At 46.5% G+C, this 21,609-nt stretch overlaps 1 protein-coding gene across 10 annotated transcripts in view; it reads right to left on the bottom strand.

The window, feature by feature from the left end:
• FAM120B (family with sequence similarity 120 member B) overlaps positions 1–21,609 on the bottom strand; it is a 121,317-nt gene that overhangs the window by 70,456 nt on the left and 29,252 nt on the right. For all 10 annotated transcript variants that reach the window (XM_070796587.1, XM_070796595.1, XM_070796593.1 and 7 more), the window contains 3 exons: positions 14,136–14,237; positions 10,923–11,095; positions 5,347–5,439 (listed from right to left, as the gene is read on the bottom strand). In XM_070796587.1, coding sequence (XP_070652688.1) covers positions 5,347–5,439; positions 10,923–11,095; positions 14,136–14,237 — 368 coding nt within the window. The remainder of the gene's footprint in view (positions 1–5,346; positions 5,440–10,922; positions 11,096–14,135; positions 14,238–21,609) is intronic.

Genomic DNA, 21,609 nt, shown 5'->3' with positions numbered 1-21,609 from the left:
TGCTCACCCTCCGGGCTGTTATACACCATTGTGTGCAGTGCTGGGGTTTCTACACTGCTCACCCTGGGCGCTGTTCTATGCCGCTGCATGCAGCGCTGGCTGGGGCACTCTTAGCATGTAATCACTCTGGAGACAGTGGCACCTTTCAACAGGCAGCCTGTTCTCACCCAGAAGTGCATTCTGTCAGCACAGCTTTACAGCTCTCAGAGTGGGATTCTATCCAACTGCTGCTTCTCCTAAATGTTTCGCTTTTTTCCTTTGATGTTAAGGTAAACACAGCAAATGTGGTGGTCATCTTTACTTGCTTGTTTTTGTAGAATATACTTGAATTATGCGTGTCAACTCTGTACTAGCCCCTGATAATTTGTGTAGTGAGTCTAATTGTTGCTCTGTAGACTTGGATTCCCGTAAACACAATCATACCACCTGTCAATAATGATAGTTTTATTCTATTCTTTCAGTGTAAGGTAAGTTGGTGAAAGAAGGCACCCCTGACTCGCACACAGCACAGTGGAAAAACTTCCACTATTTAACTATAAAGTCTGATTTCTGTTTTAGACACTCTTTCTTAGATTAAGAAAACTCTCTTCTAGTCCTAGTCTGCTGAGACTGTTCACCACAAACAATAACTGAATTCAACCAATACTTTCTGTACAACATGCATGGTGCTAATGAAGGCAATCACAATGGTTTTCAAATGTTAAACTAAGCGTGTATTCAAAAAATAAATACTTGTTTGTGTCAAAAGAGCAGAATGAAAATATGAGGCTTGACGGCCTTTTCTGGCAACTGGGAGAGTCACACAGCAACTCTTCTTCCCGAAAGAACCAGGATGTGGGGACAAGTCAGTGTGGCGGAAGGCTGGCCCTGAATCCAGAGTCAGAGTCACTGGTGAGCATGGGCTAATTTCATGTGGCTAAGGAAAGGCTTCAGCAATAAAATGATAAGAGGATGTGACCCATGTTTCGGAAATAGGAGTTAAGCATGTCTTCATGCTTTGGAATGAAGACAGGGAGGAGCTGATTCCTGAGCACTTCCTGCTGAGGTGACGGCCACAGAAACCAGAAAAACCAGTTCTACTGACAGAGGATGAGATGGTTGGATGGCATCACTGACTCAATGGACCTGAGTCTGAGTGAACTCCGGGAGTTGGTGATGGAAGGGAGGCCTGGCATGCTGCGATTCATGGGGTCGCAGAGAGTCGGACACGACTGAGCGACTGAACTGAACTGCTGCAAAGCCTCAGGGTAAATACTGAGCAGTAAACACGCCACTGTGTGGTGTTTATCACACCTGGGGCTCACTAGCAGTTACGCGTACACTGAAGCTGAAGCAAGTAAGTCAGCCCCTTTAGGCACTGCTTCAGCAGAGCAACTGTCTTAAAAGCAGGTGGAAACCCAGGCAGGGCGAGGAGAGTACTGCAGACATGTCACCACTCACCAGAAAACAAAATAAGGGCACGCTCTTGCATTCCCTGGTCTGAAAGGCCAGCTAGACTTTAGAGGCTCTACACCGAAGTTCTCTGTGGCTGTGGCTGGGCACGACCATCCCACACAAGCCCAAGGAGGCCTGAACCTCACCGGCAGGCACATGAGGAGCAGCGGCTGCTCCCAGCCCTCTGGACTGGACAGGGTCCCACAGCTTCCGAGGGCAGAGGCCACCCAGCCTCCAAGCTCCTCCCCGGGAGGTTTCTCATGTTGTACCTGTCCCTTCTCCTTATACTTTTCACTCTCCAAAGAAAGCTTTTATTTGCTGAAGGACACTGTCTGGCACATGCCCACCTGTCTGTGTGAGTCACACTCAGACCCTCAGATGCTCTGTCCTCAACAGGGGACACATGGGCTAGAAAATACTGCTGGCTCGAATCAAACACTGGTATTCTCCTGGAGCCCAGCAACTCCCCAGCTTAGACTTCCAAACTTCCCATCCCTGTCTGGTGCCACCCCCTGCCATGAAACAGGATGTGACATGGTAAGAAAGCGGCGTCCACAGCAGGAGGAGGCGGCCTGAAGCGGTGGGGCCAGTGGCAGGCATCTGAACTCCAGTCACACAGCCATGGCCTAGCACGCGTCCTCAGGACAGGGAGAGTTGTGGTCCAACAGGTAGGTGTGTGAACATGCAGGAGACAGGCTCATCTGTGTGACATGTGACGAGCGTGTAGGGGAGGAAGACGGGAGCCAGGGGAGCAGAGCCCGCGTCTGTGCCGAGGGCCTGGACATGACGTGGTGGGCACCGAGCCACGTGACTGTGAGTAGAGAGTAACTCGCCCACGTCTGTCTGACACACGAGCCTGTGAGAACACGGCAGGGCAAACGTGCCAGCCAGCTCACTGCAGGAGTGCCCCACAGTGGGTACTTTAAAAATAGCTGTTGGGTTCACATGTAAATAATTGACATGTGAAGGCTGTGTGGGGAAATCTACCATCTTCTGATCTGTCTCAGAGGAAAAAAGAAATCAGATCGAGGTTTGGTTTAACAAGGAGCCCAGCAGGAGCACATCCAGAAGTCTCTTCCTCCTCACAAGGCGCCAGGGCAGGGCTGGGCCTGGCGAGTACGGCGCCTCCATGAAGGGCCGACGCTGTGGTGAGAACTCCGAGGCCTGGGCGGGCAAGCACTTGTTACGCGGCTCCTGCCCCCAGCGAGCAAAACAAAAAGCAGCTCTCCTCTGCGCGGTCTGTTCCCATCCAAGGTCACTTTTATGCTTCACCTTTAAGCCAGGGAAATGCAAACTGTGTTGAAATACACTCCTAGAATTTAAATGGATACTTACGAGGAACAAGAGGAGAGGGTAAAATGAAGTAAGAGACACACTGGCAAGGTTTGCCTGTCATAGGATTGGGCTGGCTGCTGCACCCTAAAAGATCACTAAAATACCACAGTCCCAGCGGAAACAACTGCAAGTTTTCTGAACTCACCATGCGCAGCAACAAAATCTCCCCCCAGCCAAAGTCAGTGGCTGTCTCAGGCCAGCTGGGTCTACCAGGACTGACAGGCCTCCCAACCGTAACTGTCTTATCTGCAGCCTCGTGGCGCCAGGACACTGAGGAGGCAGCCTCTGAACACACACGACTTCCAACTTAGTCCTGACCCATGTCTGAGGTTCAGAATGAAGGACCCCGGATAATAAACAGAAAAAACAACTTCTACTGGAGTGTCTGCCAGCTTACAGAAAGAACCCAGGAACACAGGAAAGAGAGTGTGCAGCTTGGCCTGAAGCCGAGCATCTTCCTCATGAAAAATTACATGAAAGAGGAAATGACTCTGGGAGCAGCAGAGCCCACGCACGTCCTGGGGCGTGAAGCCCATCGTCCTGACCATCCCCTCAGCAGCAGAGCCCACGCACGTCCTGGGGCGTGAAGCCCGCTGTCCTGACCACCTCCTCAGCCCGGCTCTGACTCAGTCACCTGAACATACACAGCGTCCTAGGGCTTCAGAGCGGAACTCACCTCCTCCATCACCTCATCCCAGGCAGCTCTTCCAGCCACACGTGCCCCAGTCAGAAGGAAGGGTGATCCAGGGGCAAGACCACCATGAGATCTACCATTAAGTTTATAAACACAGAGTTGCAGAAAGGACCCAGGACTCAAAGGATGGCAAAAGGCAAATCTTTACAAGAGACGTAGGAAGATCAAACCTGAAGCACTAACTGTAATCCCACCCTCCTCCCCTCTCTTTAGTCACCTAAGACTTGGCGCCATCAACAAGCACACAGGGCAGGGAAAGGCAAACCTGTTGAGTTCTGGCCTCTGAGTTTCAAAGGCCCCACCCCTGGGAGAGCCTGAGATGCCTCAGATCTGCCCCAAGAGCAGAAGGAAGGGGCAGGAGCACATGGAGCTCTGAGCTCAGAGCAGCAGGACCAGGCAGCCAGCGAGCTCTGCCTCCAGCCCTGGAGCTGGGAAGAGGCTCTGCACGGGCTGTGTGGGCTTTGCTGCCCAGCCGGCCTGGGAGCGAGCATTCCACAGGGCAGGGGCTGGGGAACAGGCTCCCCCAAGGACAGCGAGTGGGGCATGGTGTCTTGGGATGCCCAGCCGCCCAACCCAGGACACACACCACAACCTATCGGATGGGGTTTATAAAAGAAACAAGTGAAGATACCTCAAGCTAAAATACTTCTGCAGATTAAAAGATAAAAAAAAAAAAAAAGATACGAACTACTACATACAAAAATAAATAGGCGACAAGGATATATTGTACAACACAGGAAATAAAGCCAATATTTTACAGTAACTGTAAAAACTATAAATGGAGTATAACCTTTAAAACTGTGAATCACTGTGGTGTATACCTGTAACTTATATAATATTGTACATCAACTGTACCTCATAAAAATGAAAAGGAGAAAAGGAAAGAAGGGCTTCTGCACAGCAAAGTTAACCAGCAACAAAATGAGAAGAAAACACACTGAATGGGAGAAATTATTTGCAAAACATTTGTCTGATAAGGGGTAAATATTCAAAATACATAAATACCTCATACAACTCAACAACCAAAAAACAGAACAATCTGATTTAAATTCAGCAGAAGATCCGAAAAGACCTTGTTCCAAAGAAAATATGTAGATGGCCAACAAGCAAATGAAAAGATGTTCAACACTGCTAATCATCAGAGAAATGCAGATCAAAACCACAGTGAGCTATCACCTCACATCTGTCAGAATGGCCATTATCAAAATGATAAGAAATAATAAATGCTGGAGAGGATATGAAGAAAAGGGGAGCCTTATGCACTGTTGGTGGGAATATAAATTGGTGAGGTCATTGTGGAAAACAGTATGGAGGCTCTTAAAAATTAAAAGCAGAAATACTATATGATCCAGCAATTCCACTCCTGGGATTTATCTGCAAAAAATGAAAATACTACCTTGAGGAGATATGCACTCCCGTGTTCACTGCAGCACTATTTACAACAGCCAGGACAAGCAGGCCAACCTAAGTGTCCATCAATGAGTGTGTGTGTGCACACACACTGTGCACACACACACACACACACACACACACACGATGGAACATAAAAAAAGAATAAAACCTTGTTACTTGTGACTACATGAATTGAGGGCATGATGCTATGGGAAATAAGTCAGAGAAAGACAAATGACACGCTTTCACTTCTATGTAGAATTTGGAAACAAAACCAAAAAAACACAAACTCACAGACACAAAGAACAGAGTTGCCAGAGGGAGGGAGGAGGAGGGCCGAAAGGGCCAAGGGGACCAGAAGGCAAACTTCCCAGCTACAGAGGGAGCCATGGAGCCTTCCCTGTGAAACACCAACCAAGTTTACAGAATGCTAGCAAGTGTGTCACCCCTGTGGCCAGGTGCGCCGTCCTCAGGGTGGTGACAATCAGTACCTGCAAGTCCGCAAGCTCCATGGTGGGCTTTCCTTGGAGGCACAGGGCCTGCGCAATGAAGGCGTGCAAATCCTCCAGACAGAGAGTGTCCACCTGCATGGAAAGAGAGCCAGCATCAGCCCTGGGAGAACACAGGCACAGGACAGCGCGTGCACATACACACATGTGCACACACACTCAGCAGCAAAGGGCACACACACACAGGGCTGCATGTGCGCATGTACAAATGCACACACACACACGTGCATACACGCTCAGAGCAGCAAAGCACACACACCAATGTGTGCACATATACACTCACACACGCATGCATGCCCAGGGCAGCAAAAGTGCATGCACATACACACAAACACATACACGCATGCACACTCAGGGTAGCAATGTGCAGAGGACAATGTGCACACACACAAACACACACACATGTACACACACACATACACATACATGCATGCATACAAAGTGCACGCACACACGGGACAGCATGTGTGCATGTACTGCGTGCACACACATGCACACATACAAACACGCACACGTGCATGTGCACCCACACCATGTGTGCATACTCAGGGCAACAGAGGGCAGTGCATGCACATGTACTCACACACAATACACACACGTGTGGTGCATGCACATGTACACACACACACAATACACACACATGCATACATGCTCAGGGCAAGTGCACACACAGATGACAGCACATGCACATGTACACACACACGTGTGTACACGGTCATGGCAGCAAAATACACACCTACACAGGACAGCACATGTACACGTATATATACATACACAGATACATGCACATGTGCGCATGCTCAGGGCAGCAAAGTGCGCACATATACACACACAGGATAGCATGTGCCCAAGTACACACACACAAACATGCAAAGCACACACACAGGCTCTGGACAGCACATGTGTGCATACACATACATGCGTGCATGCTCAGAGCAGCAAAGCAAACATACCTCCCTGGGGCAGCAAGGCACCCACACTCTTACATGAACAGCCAAGCACGCATGTGCACACACACACACACACACACACAATGCGGGAGGCAACATGCTCGGGGCAGCAAAACACACACACAGGCACAGCAGAGTGCATGTGCACATATGTGTGTGCACACACACATGCCTGGGGCAGCAGAACATACACATGACCATACACACACATGCACACACACTCTCATACACACACACACACACCCCCCCAGGACAGCAGAGCACACACATGAGCATATACACACATGCACACACCCAGGACAGCAGAGCATACACACACACGCCTAGGGAAGCAGAACATACACATGACCATACACACACATGCACATACCCAGGATGGTAGAGCATACACACACACACACCTAGTGCAGCAGAGCACACGCATGAGCATATACACACACGCACACACCCAGGACAACAGAGCACACACACACACGTCTGGGGCAGCAGAGCACACACACTCTCATATACACACACTCACACCAAGGGCAGAAGAGACATCCCTGGAGGTGGGCGGGGTCTTTTCTCCCCCTATCCAGTCCCTGGTGTATAAATCTCCATGTCAACCAGAGCCAAGCTGGGCAGCAGAGCCTGGTACTCATGAGCAAGGCAGAACACTCCAGAACGCCTGTGGGAAGCCTGCTGCTGCTAAGTCACTTCAGTCGTGTCTGACTCTGTGCGACCCCATAGACGGCAGCCCACCAGGCTCCCCCCGTCCCTGGGATTCTCCAGGCAAGAACACTGGAGTGGGTTGCCATTTCCCTCTCCAATGCATGAAAGTGAAAAGTGAAAGTGAAGTCGTTCGGTAGTGTCCGACTCTTAGCGACACCATGGACTGCAACCTACCAGGCTCCTCTGTCCACGGGATTTTCTAGGCAAGAGTACTGGAATGGGGTGCCATTGCCTTCTCCGATGGGAAGCCTGAGCTATGGCCAAATCTGAGCCTTGGAGCAATGTAGGTCATCAAGGGTTAACACAAATTTCCAGAGCTGACAACTGTGGGGTTTGCAGACAGAAGGCACCCACAGCTAGCCTGAGCTAGGGTGATCAGAGCTGAGACAAACACCCACACCTGCGAGCCCCAGATGTCAACTGTGTCTTTGGATCCCCATTTATAAGAAACCTGCTGCTGCTGCTGCTGCTGCTAAGTCGCTTCAGTCATGTCTGACTCTGTGCGACCCCATAGACGGCAGCCCACCAGGCTCCCCCATCCCTGGGATTCTCCAGGCAAGAACACTGGAGTGGATTGCCATTTCCTTCTCCAATGCATGAAAGTGAAAAGTGAAAGTGAAGTCGCTCAGTCATGTCTGACTCTTAGCGACCCCATGGACTGCAGCCCACCAGGCTCCTCCGTTCATGGGATTTTCCAGGCAAGAGTACTGGAGTGGGGTGCCATTGCCTTCTCCGTATTAGAAACCAGGATTCCCCAAATGTGCAACTCCTCCCATCCTTTGTGAAATCAAAAAGTCCAACCAAAGTGTGAGTGAGAAGCAAGGAGAGACAGAGACAGAGAGAGACAGAGCCTGGGAATGAGGCGGCGGAGCACACAGATGGGTGGGGCCCGGCCACAGCAGCACCTCCACACCCTCCTCACAGGGTCAGGGGCTCAGCCACCAAATGTCACCATCCATCTCTACCTTTACTCCAACTTTATACAAAGTTGCCTTTGTATAAATGAAGCTATAATTATGTTGCAGAAAAAGCAAGAAATCTACAAATGCACAGCACTCATGACCAAGAAAAAAGATCTCAACCTACAAAAGCAAGACCAAGCAGAGAATATGTTGTTTTAAACTCATAAGCCCTCACCTCTATCTTAGACAGGTTTGTTGGCATCTTTTGCAGAAAGCTGATTTTAAAAAACCAGCCTACAAAAAAAGAATCACTCTTGGACTTCCCTGGTGATCCAGTGGTTAAGACTCTGTGCTACCCCTGCAGGGGACATGGCTTTGATCCCTGGTTGGGGAGCTAAGATCCCGCATGCCAACAATGTAGCAAAAAAAAAAAAAAATCATACTTTTTCAGTTTATCGATTTCATACTCTGCCACCATCTTTGTAATTAGCAAATCTACGCTTACTCCTTGGTAGGAAAGTTATGACCAACCTAGACAGCTTATTAAAAAGCAGACATTACTTTGCTAACAAAGGTCCATCTAGTCAAAACTATGGTTTTTCCAGTAGTGATGTATGGATGTGAGAGTTGGACCATAAAGAAGGCTGAGCACTGAAGAATTGATGCTTTTGAACTGTGGTGTTGGAGAAGACTCTTGAGAGTCCCTTGGACTGCAAGGAGATCCAACCAGTCCATCCTAAAGGAGATCAGTCCTGAATATTCATTGGAAGGACTGATGCTGAAGCTGAAACTCCAATACTTTGGCCACCTGATGTGAAGAGCTGGCTCATTTAAAAAGACCCTGATGCTGGGAAAGATTGAGGGCAGGAGGAGAAGGGGGCAACAGAGGAATAAGATGGTTGGATGGCATCAATGACTCAATGGACATGGGTTTGGGTGAACTCCAGAAGTTGGTGATGGACAGGGAGGCCTGGTGTGCTGCAGTCCAGGGGGTCACAAAGAGTCGGACACAACTGAACAACTGAACTGAACTCAACTGATAACATATCAGAGGAGACAAGATTCTTAGTAATACCAATTTTTTAAAAACTTCACATAGTAGAGATTATTATGATAAAGTATTTGCTCTACCATGATTATAAAAAATATACAAACTTTCTATGATGCAAAATTACCCTTCCGGAAAAGTTTCTCAAATTAGCCTCTAATAACATGTTAACTTGGAGGCTGGACTCCAAGTGAAAATGAGCTAACCAAGTTAGGGCCCAACAGTCAGCAAACGAGGGCTTTGTTTCTTTGTATGCTGTGTGCACTAAACAGTATGCATTCATCCTGTGTGGCACCTAATTTAACTAGGAAGAAATGGCACCCCACTCCAGTGTTCTTGCCTGGAGAATCTGAGGGACGGTGGAGCCTGGTGGGCTGCCGTCTATGGGGTCACACAGAGTCGGACATGACTGAAGTGACTTAGCAGCAGCATACAAAAGTATACCATTTTAGCCTTATTAATCTAAAGAGATTATAGTTATTAATCTAAAGAGAGAATAGTTATCCTTATGGATAACAACACAGTATGCTGCTAAGTGCTTCAGTCGTGTCCGACTCTGTGCGACCCCACAGACGGCAGCCCATGAGGCTCCCCTGTCCCTGGGATTCTCCAGGCAAGAACACTGGAGTGGGTTGCCATTTCCTTCTCCAATGCATGAAAGTGAAAAGTCAAAGTGAAGTCGCTAAGTCGTATCTGACTCTTAGAGACCCCATGGACTGCAGCCTACCAGGCTCCTCCATCCACGGGATTTTCCAGGCAAGAGTACTAGAGTGGGTTGCCAATGCCTTCTCCGGCAACACAGTATAGTACCTTTTAATCTAAGGGATAACACTGATGCATTGATTTGTTTTCTATTTTAAAAGTTCTAATTTGAATGTATCCTTTAAAGTCAACCAACAATGAGTCTATCTCATGCTGACTTATACTAAAAAGATTTCATTTAAAGGTAATTACTAGTACTAAGAAGGTAAAAGTGGAAATTTTCCTTCTGATACTTGTCTAGCCTCAGGTGTATATAAATACGTGGGATGTAAAGTGACTATTCTGTGATTTGGGATATTTTCCTTCTGGAAGTGGATTTTCATAGCCAACAGTCACTTGCACAGCTGACAAGAAAGCAGAGCTGTGTCAACTGACTACGAATGGGCTCAAGGACCTCTCTCTCCTGCTGGAAAAAGAAATGCAAAATGTAGTCCTAAGAGTGCAAACACAAGGCTATCCAAGGATATATCCATATCCAAATATCACTATCCATATATTCACACACAGTCCTGAGAAGAAACCGCTTATTCTCCTGGAGGAGAAAACTCAGCCACTGGTCATCGACCAGCTCCCAACCCCCACTGTGTCCGCCTTAGCCACCTGCAGATTCATAAACAAGGGAAAGAAAGCATTAACTGATAATACATGCATGCACATTTAGTAAAAGTAGCAAAAGAAATGTATTTTTCATTTAAACATTAAATAATCCTGTGATCATTTACTGATTTATACTTTGCTGAGTCTGGTGCAAATAAAGGAAAGTTCTACTCAAAATGAAAGTTTGTCCTGGTGTGTGTGAAACCAGTGAAGAGGCAGTAAATTAAACCTCACTGAGGGTGGCTTACCTGCCCCGTGTTTGTGGCAACCACCATCCAAACAGGGACACAGGACAGCCCACGCTCCAAAAAGCTGGGCCATCGTGAGCAAAGTGCACCACGGCCTGGACCTGGCAGACACCTCAAGCTTCTATCACAGGGAGGTGCAGAGCCCACTTCTATGCCGGCAGCCAACAGGGCTCCTCAAATGTACGGCCACACAGAGACCTCACTTTTTATGAAACAGACACTGGGCAGAGACGGGGCAGGGGACCAGCCCTCAGCAACACCCCAGACCACCATACCCCACAAAAGTCAAGGGCCAGAAGCGAGGGGTGACTGCAGCAGCCACGGCCAGGAGGGAGGTTACCTGCACGAACAGGTAGACCAGGAGGCAGCACAACGCCTGAAAGGGGCGCTCAACTGCCTGCAGTTCTTCTCGTGAGGATGACAGGTCAAAGCAGGCCAGCAGTGTGTCCAAGCGCTGGGCCTGGATTCCTGGCTCTTGGCTCAGCCACAGCTGTCTCAAACTAGGCGTTCCCCCTAGTTTAAAAAAAAAAAAAAAAGTCCATTTACCATTATTCTTTGTACTAGCAAGTTATAAGACGCTTCTCAGAAACAAAGTAAAGAAGTAAAGGGCACTGACCTCTTTCCTTGCTGACTTCCTTGGGCTTTTACACTTAAAGCAACTGGAAAGTAAACATTAACAGAACTTCCTGGTTTAAACAAGCAGAAATCCTAAAAGGTCAGCATATATGTATTTCATTAAAAACATTCCTCTTTCTTTAAACAGCTATACTGTGCAGGAAAGGGGGGGCTTTCTCTTCCTGTGCTCAGCTGTGCTGTCCGAGGGAGTGAGACAGACGCGACTGTGACGGGGTGCTTGGCAAGAACACCACTGGTCTACTCTGGTAGTCGGCTCTCTTATTTTCCTGGACTAGTGGTTTTCAAAGTACACTGTGCAAAAGAAACAGCTGCCAAAATTGTGCAAGATACATTTTCCTTGGTTTTATATGCAGAAATTATGAATGAATGATTTTCACATTTTTAAATAGTCAAAAACAGCAAAATGAAAACATTTCACAGTATGAGAAAACTGCATGACTCTGCCAGAAAGGATCAAGGGTGGCCCCCACACTTCACCCAGAGTTCCATGGGCAGCTGAGATTTTATCTATAGGTCCTATTTGCATTGCTCCTGAAACGTATCAGCTTCAAAAGTCAAATTATGTCTTCACTTGGCAAAGGCTTCTGTGTGAATTCACGGACAGGAAAGTCTCAAGAGCTTCTCAGAAATGAGCAAGTCCCAAGAGTGCTGCCCAGAGGGACTGGGAAGGAGGAAATTTCTGTGAATGACAACTTGTTTCATTTTATAAAAGAAGATCTGCAAGGTGCTGGGGAGTCACGTCTTTATACAGCCAAGAAATACTAAGCTTACTCTCAGATTCTTGAATGCTTTAAAAATCATTCCAGATGGACAAACTACCAATTAGATGTGTGCAATCAGCTTTCCGAGGTTTATAAAATAAGGATATGCTTAAAATGACCAAAACGAGGCTCTGTGAAGACAGAAAAAATCACCTACATGTTGCCTAAAGAAGAATATCCAGTCTGGGAGATAAAAAGCTATGTCAGATGCTTGCCTGCTGTGTGGTCAAGACTTGCTGCACAAAATGCAGCGTGTCAGTAAGGGCGGCGGCTGAGGATGATGCACAGACGCAGGGACCCTGTGAGGGGCAGGTCGGGGGAAAGAAAGCCAAATTTCCAGGTACACCCTTCTGAGGGCCTGCAGAAGGTGAGGATCAAGCAGCAGGAGTCCACTGCTCTTAACATACACGTTGTCAGGGTGCTGGAAAACCATGAGATAGGCACCTGGATGATCCAGCTTCCAAATGAGTCTAAAATAAAAACCATCTGGCATTTTTCCTCATGGATATACAGAAGACTTGTATATAAAAATCCTATCATTTTGTATTGTTATTAACATAAATGTGAACAGTCATTCATCTGAATCACCTGCAACACGAGTTCCAGGCCCCACTTCCAGGGTCCTAGAGACGGCAGACGCACGCCCGCCCTCCGCGGGTGGGCGGGGCTCCCGCTCCTTCTGGAAGCACAGGCCCCGTGTGCAGTCCCAGTGTGCAGCACGCACACACCTGCCGCTCAGCAATGCCAAGGAGCACGTGCCCACAAGCCTCAGAAACAGTCTCTCCAACAACTAAGCGAACTTTAGAGTTTATTAAAACCTTATATTGAGGGCCTCTAAAATTAACTCGTAATATAATAATGAAAGGCCAAATATTCCCTTTCTACATTATTTCTGGAACGATACTATAAAATGAAAATTACATATATATATTAAAACATTTCTGGGAAATGATTTTGGGTATTCTTTAAAAGTACTTCTTGCTGTAAAATGTGTCATTCTTAAATTGTTTTTGTGATAAGTACCTTTAGGTTTGAAATACTAAAATACTAATATTTAGGTTTGAGTATATCACTTATCAACTGAGAGAATTAGGAAATATTCCCTCAACTTCTCTCCTTGTACAATTCCATTTATAAGAAATATGTTTCACAATGTTTCTTATTTGGTAAATTATAGGCTTGAGTGACAGAACACAATAGTGACTTGAGAGAATTTAAAGCATATAAAAATGGAATATAAAAATTTTGGAAAGTATTTGTTTTGTGAAACAATAAGAAAGGCCACTAAAATAAGCCCAAAACTCTGTCCTCTCTTCAAGGGTCTGTGTGTAGAACCCTGTCTCCTACAGTCGAACACGCTTGGCCTTCTCCAGATACTAAGAACCCACAGGAAGAATTTACTTCGACTAATTTTTAGGAGAACTCTGTTTTCTCCTCCCCTCCTACTGGCCCTTGAAAAAAACTTACTTTTACAGTTGAACACCTTCCTTCACCTCCTCTTCCCAATTCATCAAGCCCACTTTCAATCATGGAAGCAAGACAAGAATCGCCCCAAGCAGAGCAGCAAGAATGCAACTGTGCTAACTCACAGCTGCTTACTAAGGGGGTCCTGGTTTCCTTCTCCCCCTGGCGTGGACCTTGGGCAGCAGGCAGGGGAGTGAGGCAGGGTGGTTCAGAAGACTGGGCCTGGAGAGGTCTGTATAATGCCCTTTCCTCTGTTGTATTAGAACTTCATTAGGGACACCACTCCTGGACCCACGGTAGAAATGAAAATCAGTGTGTGTGCAGTTCTGGAAAAGTATGTTTCCACAGAGATCATTATTGCATCATGTGGTAAACAACTCTGACATTTAATCAAGGCTGTCTGTACCTGGTGGAGAAGGCAATGGCAACCCATTCTAGTTCTAGTTCTCTTGCCTGGAAAATCCCATGGATGGAGGAGCCTGGTGGGCTGCTGTCCATGGGGTCGCTAGGAGTCGGACACGACTGAGCGACTTCACTTTCACTTTTCACTTTCATGTATTGGAGAAGGAAACGGCAGCCCACTCCAGTGCTCTTGCCTGGAGAATCCCAGGGACGGAGGAGCCTGGTCGGCTGCCATCTCTGGGGTCGCACAGAGTCGGACACGACTGAAGCGATTTAGCAGCAGTCTGTACCTGGAATGTTCATCTGCAGCGGCCTGACGAGGTCCGGCTGCCTCAGTGGGTTCCCGGAGTACACAAACCACTCCTTGACAGCGGGGCCGGTGCTGGAACCACCTGAGTAAAGACAGCTGCATCAGTGGACGTGCGTACCAGTCCATCACCACACTGCACGAGAGCCACCTCGGCAGGACCAATTCCACGCCGGTGAGCACAGTGAGTTCTCACATCCAAGGTCACCAAGGGGCCTCGGGCATCCAGCAGTGGATCTCCTACCCTCTGATCGGATGGTCGTCCATCCAGTCCCACCAGAATGATGACCTTGGGTGGTGGGTGGCAGGACAACCTGGATAGGTGATCACTGAGGGCAGAGGTGACCTCTCAGTCACCACTGAGACGGCTCCTGCAGCATCCTGCTTTCCTTCCCCATCACCCTCCTACCGTCCCAGAGAACATACAGGGAGCAGAAATATGACAGTCCTTTCTGCTCTTAAATTCACTACTTTACGCAACTATTAAGTCTAGTGTTATGTCAGACGAATCAGAAAGCTGGTAGGAATAATCTAGAATAAAGGCACTTCTGTCTGTTGCTAGATTACTAACTGCTACGGAAGCTCAGGTGGCCCAGTCAGCTGCCGTGCCCCACTCAGCCGCAGCTCACCTCGCCCTTTCTCACCTCTGCGTTTGGGCCACACTCTGCTCTGCCCCCACTCCCCTCCACCACTCCCCCAGCCCACCGCAGACGCCACCTCCTATGCCCACACTTGGCGAGCCCCCCTTCCCTCCCTCTCAGCTGAGCCTCCCACGCTCCCCAACCACTGCGCCCCACTCAGGCAGCACTCTGGCTGGAGTCCCGGAAAACTGAGCTCCCTAGAGCAAAAACCATTCTCCATAAAACACAAGGCCCAGAGCAAATGCTCATTAACTGCAGGTTTAGGAGCAAGTTCATCTTAGCCTAAATTTCATACACACAGAAAAAATTTTAAAAAAGAAGATCTGAGTATTCTTAATGTTGTTAAAAACAAAACAACCCAATTTCTATGTAATCCTCTTGGCCAAGGTTTTCATTACATTAAAAAATAGCCAACTGAGTGAATGCTGCCCTGCTCATGCCAAGAGACAAACCTTACTAGGTTCTGTACTCCCACTCAACCACTGCTATTAAGGGACCTATCCTGCCAAATGACTCCTTGGGAATCACTAAAACATTCACAAAACCACATTTGACACCACATGGAAATGACCACCTTTTATCTAAGATTGTTCACAGCACAGAGGTTCAGAGCCAATGTCTCAGAGCTTTAAGTGACACACAAAAGACAGAGAGAGAGGTTCACGGTGGGCACTGGTGCCCTTATCTAAACACACCCAACAGTCCTCCTAGCTCCCCTCTGTTAGGACTGAGGGAAGCAGTCTTTGGACCAACATTCCAAGAGACACACAGCATCATCTCAGTTCAGTCGATCAGTCGTGTCCGACGCCTTGAGACCTCATGGACTACAGCACCACAGGCCTCCCTGTCCATCACCAACTCCAGAAGCTTGCTCAAACTCATGTCCATTGAGTCTGTGATGCCATCCAACCATCTCATCCTGTGTCGTCCCCTTCTCCTCCTGCCTTCAATCTTTCCCAGCATCAGGGTCTTTTCTAATGAGTCAGTTCTTCACATCAGGTGGCCAAAGTATTGGAGCTTCAGCTTTAGCATCAGTCCTCCCAATGAATATTCAGGACTGATTTCCTTTAGGGTTAACTGGTTTGATCTCCTTGCAGTCCAAGGAACCCTCAAGAATCTTTTCCAACACCACAGTTCAAAAGCATCAATTCTTCAGCGCTCAGCTGCCTTTATGGTCCAACTCTCACATCAATACATGACTACTAGAAAAACCATAGTTTTGACTAGACAGACCTTTGTCAGCTAAGTAATGTCTCTGCTTTTTATTATGCTGTCTAGGTTGGTCATAGCTTTTCTTCCAAGGAGAAAGCATTTTTAATTTCATGGCTGCAGTCAGCATCTGCAGTGATTTTAGAGCAAAAGAAAATAAAGTCTGTCACTGTTTCCATTGTTCCCCCATCTATTTGCGAGAAAGTGATGGGACTGGATGCCATGATCTTTGTTTTTTGAATGCTGAGTTTTAAGCCAACTTTTTCACTCTCCTCTTTAACTTTCATCAAGAGGCTCTTTAGTTCCTCTTTGCTTTCTGTGACAAGGGTGGTGTCATCTGTATATCTGAGGTTATTGATATTTCTCCCAGCAATTTGATTCCAACTTGTGCTTCATCCAGTCCAGCATTTCTCATGATGTACTCTGCATATAAGTTACATAAGCAAGGTGACAATATACAACCATGACATACTCCTTTTCCAATTTTGAATCAGTCCTTTGTTCCATGCTCAGTTCTAACAGTTGCTTCTTGACCTGAATACAGATTTCTCAGGAGGCAGGTAAAGCGGTATGATATTCCCATCTCTCTAAGAATTTTGCACCGATTGCTATGACCCAAAACAGCTAAAGGTTTTAACATAGTCAATGAAGGAGAGGTAGATGTTTTTCTGGAATTCTCTTGCTTTTTCTATGGTCCAATGGATGCTGGCAATTTGATCCCTGGTTCCTCTGCCATTTCTAAATCCAGCTTGAACATTTGGAAGTTCTTGGTTAACCTAATATTGAAGCCTCGTTTGGAGAATTTTGACCATTACTTTGCTAACATGTGAAATGAGTGCAATTGTGTGGTAGTTTGAACATTCTTTGGCATTGCCTTTCTTTGGGATAAGAATGAAAACTGACCTTTTCCAGTCCTGTGGCCACTGCTGAGTTTTCCAAATTTGCTGGCATATTGACTGCAGCCCTTTCACAGCATCATCTTGTAGGATTTGAAATAGGTCAGTTGGAATTCCATCATCTCCACTACCTTGGTTTGTAGTGATGTTTCCTAAGGCCCACTTGACTTCACACTCCAGGATGTCTGGCTCGAGGTGAGTGACCACACCATCATGGTTATCTGGGTCAGAAAGATCCGTTTTTGTATAGTTCTTCTATGTATTCTTGCCTCCTATTCTTAATATCTTCTGCTTCTGTTAGGTCCATGCCATTTTTGTCCTTTATTGTGCCCATCTTTGCATGAAGTGTTCCCTTGGTATCTCTAATTTTCTGATGATATCTCTAGTCTTTCCCATTCTATTGTTTTTCTCTATTTCTTTGCATTGACCACTTAGGAAGCCTTTCTTATCTCTCCTTGCTATTCTTTGGAACTCAGCATTCAGATGGATGTATCTTTCCTTTTTCTCCTTTGCCTTTCACTTCTCTTCTTTTCTTAGCTATCCGTAAGACCTCCACAAACAACCATTTTGCCTTTTTTCATTTTTTCTTCTTGGGGATGGTTTTGATCACCACCTCCTGTACAATGTTACAAACCTCTGTCCATTCTATCTATCAGACCTAATACCTTAAATCTATTTGCTACTTCCTCTGTGTAATCATAAGGGATTTAATTTAGGTCATACTTGAATGGTCTAGTGGTTTTCCCTACTTTCTTCAATTAAAGCCTGAATTTTACTATAAGGAGCTCATAATCTGAACCACAGTCAGTTCCCGTTCTTGTTTCTGCTGACTGTATAGAGCTTCTCCATCTTCGGTTGCAAAGAATATAAACAATCAGATTTCTGTATTGACCATCTTGTGATGTCCATGTGCAGAGTTGTATCCTGTGTTGTTGGAAGAGGGTGTTTGCTCTGACCAGTGCGTTCTCTTGGCAAAACTCTGTTAGCCTTTGCCCTGCTTCATTTTGCCCATACTCCAAGGCCAAACTTGCCTATTACTCCAGGTATCTCTTGACTCCCTACTTTTGCATTCCAGTCCCCTATGATGAAAAGGACATCTCTTTTTTGGTGTTAGTTCTAGAAGGTTTTGCCGGAGAAAGCAATGGCAACCCACTCCAGGACTCTTGCCTGGAAAATCCCATGGACGGAGGAGCCTGGAAGGCTGCAGTCCATGGGGTCACTGAGGGTCGGACACGACTGAGCGACTTCACTTTCACTTTTCACTTTCATGCATTGGAGAAGGAAATGGCAACTCACTCCAGTGTTCTTGCCTGGAGAATCCCAGGGGTGGCGGAGCCTGGTGGACTGCCATCTATGGGGTCACACAGAATTGGACATGACTGAAGTGACTTAGCAGCTAGAAGGTTTTGTAGGTCTTCACAGAACCATTCAACTTTGGCTTCTTTGACATTAGTGGTTGGGGCATAGACTTGGATTACTGTGCTATTGAATGCTTTGCCTTGGAAACGAACAGAGATCATTCTGTCATTTTTGAGACTGCCCCTAAGTACTGTTTGGGACTCTTGTTGACTATGAGGGCTATTCCATTTCTTCTAAAGGATTCTTGCCCACAGTAGTAGATATAATGGTCATCTGAATGAAATTCACCCATTCTGGTCCATTTTAGTTCACCAATTCCTAAAATGTTGATGTTCACTCTGGCCATCTCCTGTTTGACCACTTTCAATTTACCTTGATTTATGGACCTAACATTCCAGGTTCCTATGAAGTATTGTTCTCTACAGTTTTGGAGCTGGTACTTCTATCACCAGTCACATCTACAACTGGGCACTGTTTTTGCTTTGGCTCAGCCTCTTCATTCTTTCTGGATCTATTTCTCCACTCTTCCCCAGTTGCATTTTGGGCACCTACTAACCAGGGGAGTTCATCTTTCAGTGTCAAATCTTTTTGCCTTTTCATGGGGTTCTCAAGGCAAGAATACTGAAGTGGTTTGCCATTCCCTTCTCCAGTGGACTACATTTAGTCAGAACTCTCCACTATGACCTGTCCATCTTGGGTGGCCCTACATGGCATGGCTCATAGTTCCACTGAGTTAGGCAAGGCACCTTAGCATTATCTGCCCAGCTACAATCCAGGAGGATGGCACTGCCCATGGAGATGAGTCCAACAGGAGCAGCAGGCCTAAGAGAAAACAGGCTTAAGACCAGCACCAACACCAGGAGCTCTTCTCTCAAAATTTAGACCAGCACATCAACCCAACCCCCTCTTTCCTCATTATGCAGACGAGCACTGATGCCAAATTCCCTCTCTTCTCCATAACTTGGACAACAGAGGGTTTATTTTCTTGGACTCCAAAATCACTGCAGATGGTGACTGTAGCCATTAAAATTAAAAGACACTTGCTCCTTGGAAGGAAAGTTATGACCAACCTAGACAGCATATTAAAAAGCAGAGACATTATTTTGCCAACAAAGGTCTGTCTAGTCAAAGCTATGGTTTTTCCAGTAGTCATGCATGGGTGTGAGAGTTGGACCATAAAGGAAGTTGAGTACGGAAGAACTGATGCTTTGAACCGTGGTGTTGAAAAGACTCTTGAGAGTCCCTTGGACTGCAAGGAGATCCAACCAGTCCATCCTAAAGGAGATCAGTCCTGAATATTCTTTGGAAGGACTGATGCTGAAGCTGAAGCTCCAACACTCTGGCCACTGATGAGCTGACTTATTAGAAAAGATCTTGATTCTGGGAAAGATTGAAGGCAGGAAGAGAAAGGAATGACAGAGGATGAAATGGTTGGATGGCATCACCAACTTGATGGACATGAGTTTGAGAAAGCTCTGGGAGCTGGTGATGGCCAGGGAGGCCTGGCGTGCTGCAGTCCATGGGGTCGCAAAGAGTCAAATACAACTGAGCGACTGAACTGAACTGGCAGTTAGGTGCATATTAATTCCAAAGTATTTCTTAATTAACAAACTAAGAAAAGCTTTTGCTTTTAAAATGATTAACTGAACACCTGATGAGTTTAACTGACCAGAACAAGAGTGAAATTTGCTGCATACACTATAGCACTTACAGCTATTTACTTACAGAGCCTTGAATAGGAAACTCTTATCTTTCAAATAAAATTAGCTAGCCAGAAGATGAAAGTTCAATTGGAACCGCTAACCTTAATTTTCATTCCCTAAACAAAATTTTATCAGAAATGGTGGGGAAGGATACAGGAAAAGAGACACAAATGAGCGTCTTCTCTGAAGTGGAGGCCAGGTGTCTGCAGGCTCTTCTGCATCCTGCCACTCCCCTGGTGAGCAGGAATGTGACAGGGACACTCAGTATGCCTGTTTCCTCCTTCTGCCAGAAGAGGCAGTGCAGAGTGGCCAGAACAGCCTATCAACGTGCAAAGAATAAGTCTTTAGTCTGAATGAGGTCTCTGTCCAAACCGAGACATTCATTTGGAAGCATTTTCTCTGTTAATTCAGATTATCCCTACCACAGACACAGTTACAGCTCCCTGCTTCTTCCAAAAGCCACAGCTAGATGCAAAGTGTTACCTGAAATCTTCTTAAAATAAATGCATTTTGGCTGGAAAATTAGTCCATTCTCTGGTTGTTGTTGTTCAGTCACTAAGTCAAGTCTGACTCTTGCAACCCCTTGGACTGCAGCACACCAAGCGCCTCTGTCCTTCACTATCTCCAGGAGTTTGCTCAAGTTCATTTCCATTGAGTCGGTGATGCTATCTAACCATCTCACCCTCTGCTGCCGCCTTCTCCTTCTGCCTTCAAATGTTCCCAGCATCAGGGTTCAATGAGTCGGCTCTTCAGATCAAGTGGCCAAAGTACTGGAGCTTCAGCTTTTGTATCAGTCTTTCCAATGAATATTCAAAGTTGATTTCCTTTGGGACTGACTGGTTTGATCTTGCAGTCCAAGGGACTCTCGAGAGTCCTCTCCAGCACCACAATTCAAAGGCATCAATTCTCTGGCACTCGTCTTTCTTTATGGTCCAGCCCTCACATCCGTACATGACTGCTGGAGAAACCACAGCTTTGACTTGGACCTTTGCCAGCAAAGTGATGTCTCTGCTTTTTAATATGGTGTCTTGGTTGGTCATACCTTTCTTTCCAAGGAGCAAGTGTCTTTTAATTTCATGGCTGCAGTCATTTTCGGGGGGAGCCCCAAAAAAGAAAACCTGTCACTGCTTCCACTTATTCCCCTTCTACTTGCCATGAAGGGATGGGACCAGATGCCATGATCTTAGTTTTCTGAATGTAGAGTTTCAAGCTAGCTTTTTCACTCTCCTCTTTCACCCTCATCAAAAGGATCTTTAGTTCCTCTTCATTTTCTGCCATTAGAGTGGTATTATCTACATATCTGAGGTGGTTGCTATTTCTTCCAGCAATCTTGATTCCAGCTTATGATTCATCCAGCCCGGTATTTAGCATGAAGTATTCTGCAGAGAAGTTAAACAAGTAGGGAGACGTATACAGCCTTGTCACTTTGTACTCCTTTCCCCATTTTGACCAGTCAGTTGTTCCATGTCCGGTTCTGACTGTGGCTTCTTGACCTGCATACAGGTTTCTCAGGAGGTAGGTCAGGAGGTCTGGCATTCCCTTCTCTTTGAACGATGGATTTTCCAGTTTGTAGTGACCTACACAGTCAAGGGCTTTAGTGTAGTCAATGAAGCAGTTGCTGTTTTTCAGTCACTCAGTCGTTAAATTTT

The sequence above is a fragment of the Bos indicus genome, chromosome 9, assembly GCF_029378745.1.
Source record: "Bos indicus isolate NIAB-ARS_2022 breed Sahiwal x Tharparkar chromosome 9, NIAB-ARS_B.indTharparkar_mat_pri_1.0, whole genome shotgun sequence".
NCBI lineage: Eukaryota > Metazoa > Chordata > Mammalia > Artiodactyla > Bovidae > Bos > Bos indicus.
Note: the sequence above shows the minus strand (reverse complement) of the source record. Positions and strands in the feature narration are given on the sequence as shown.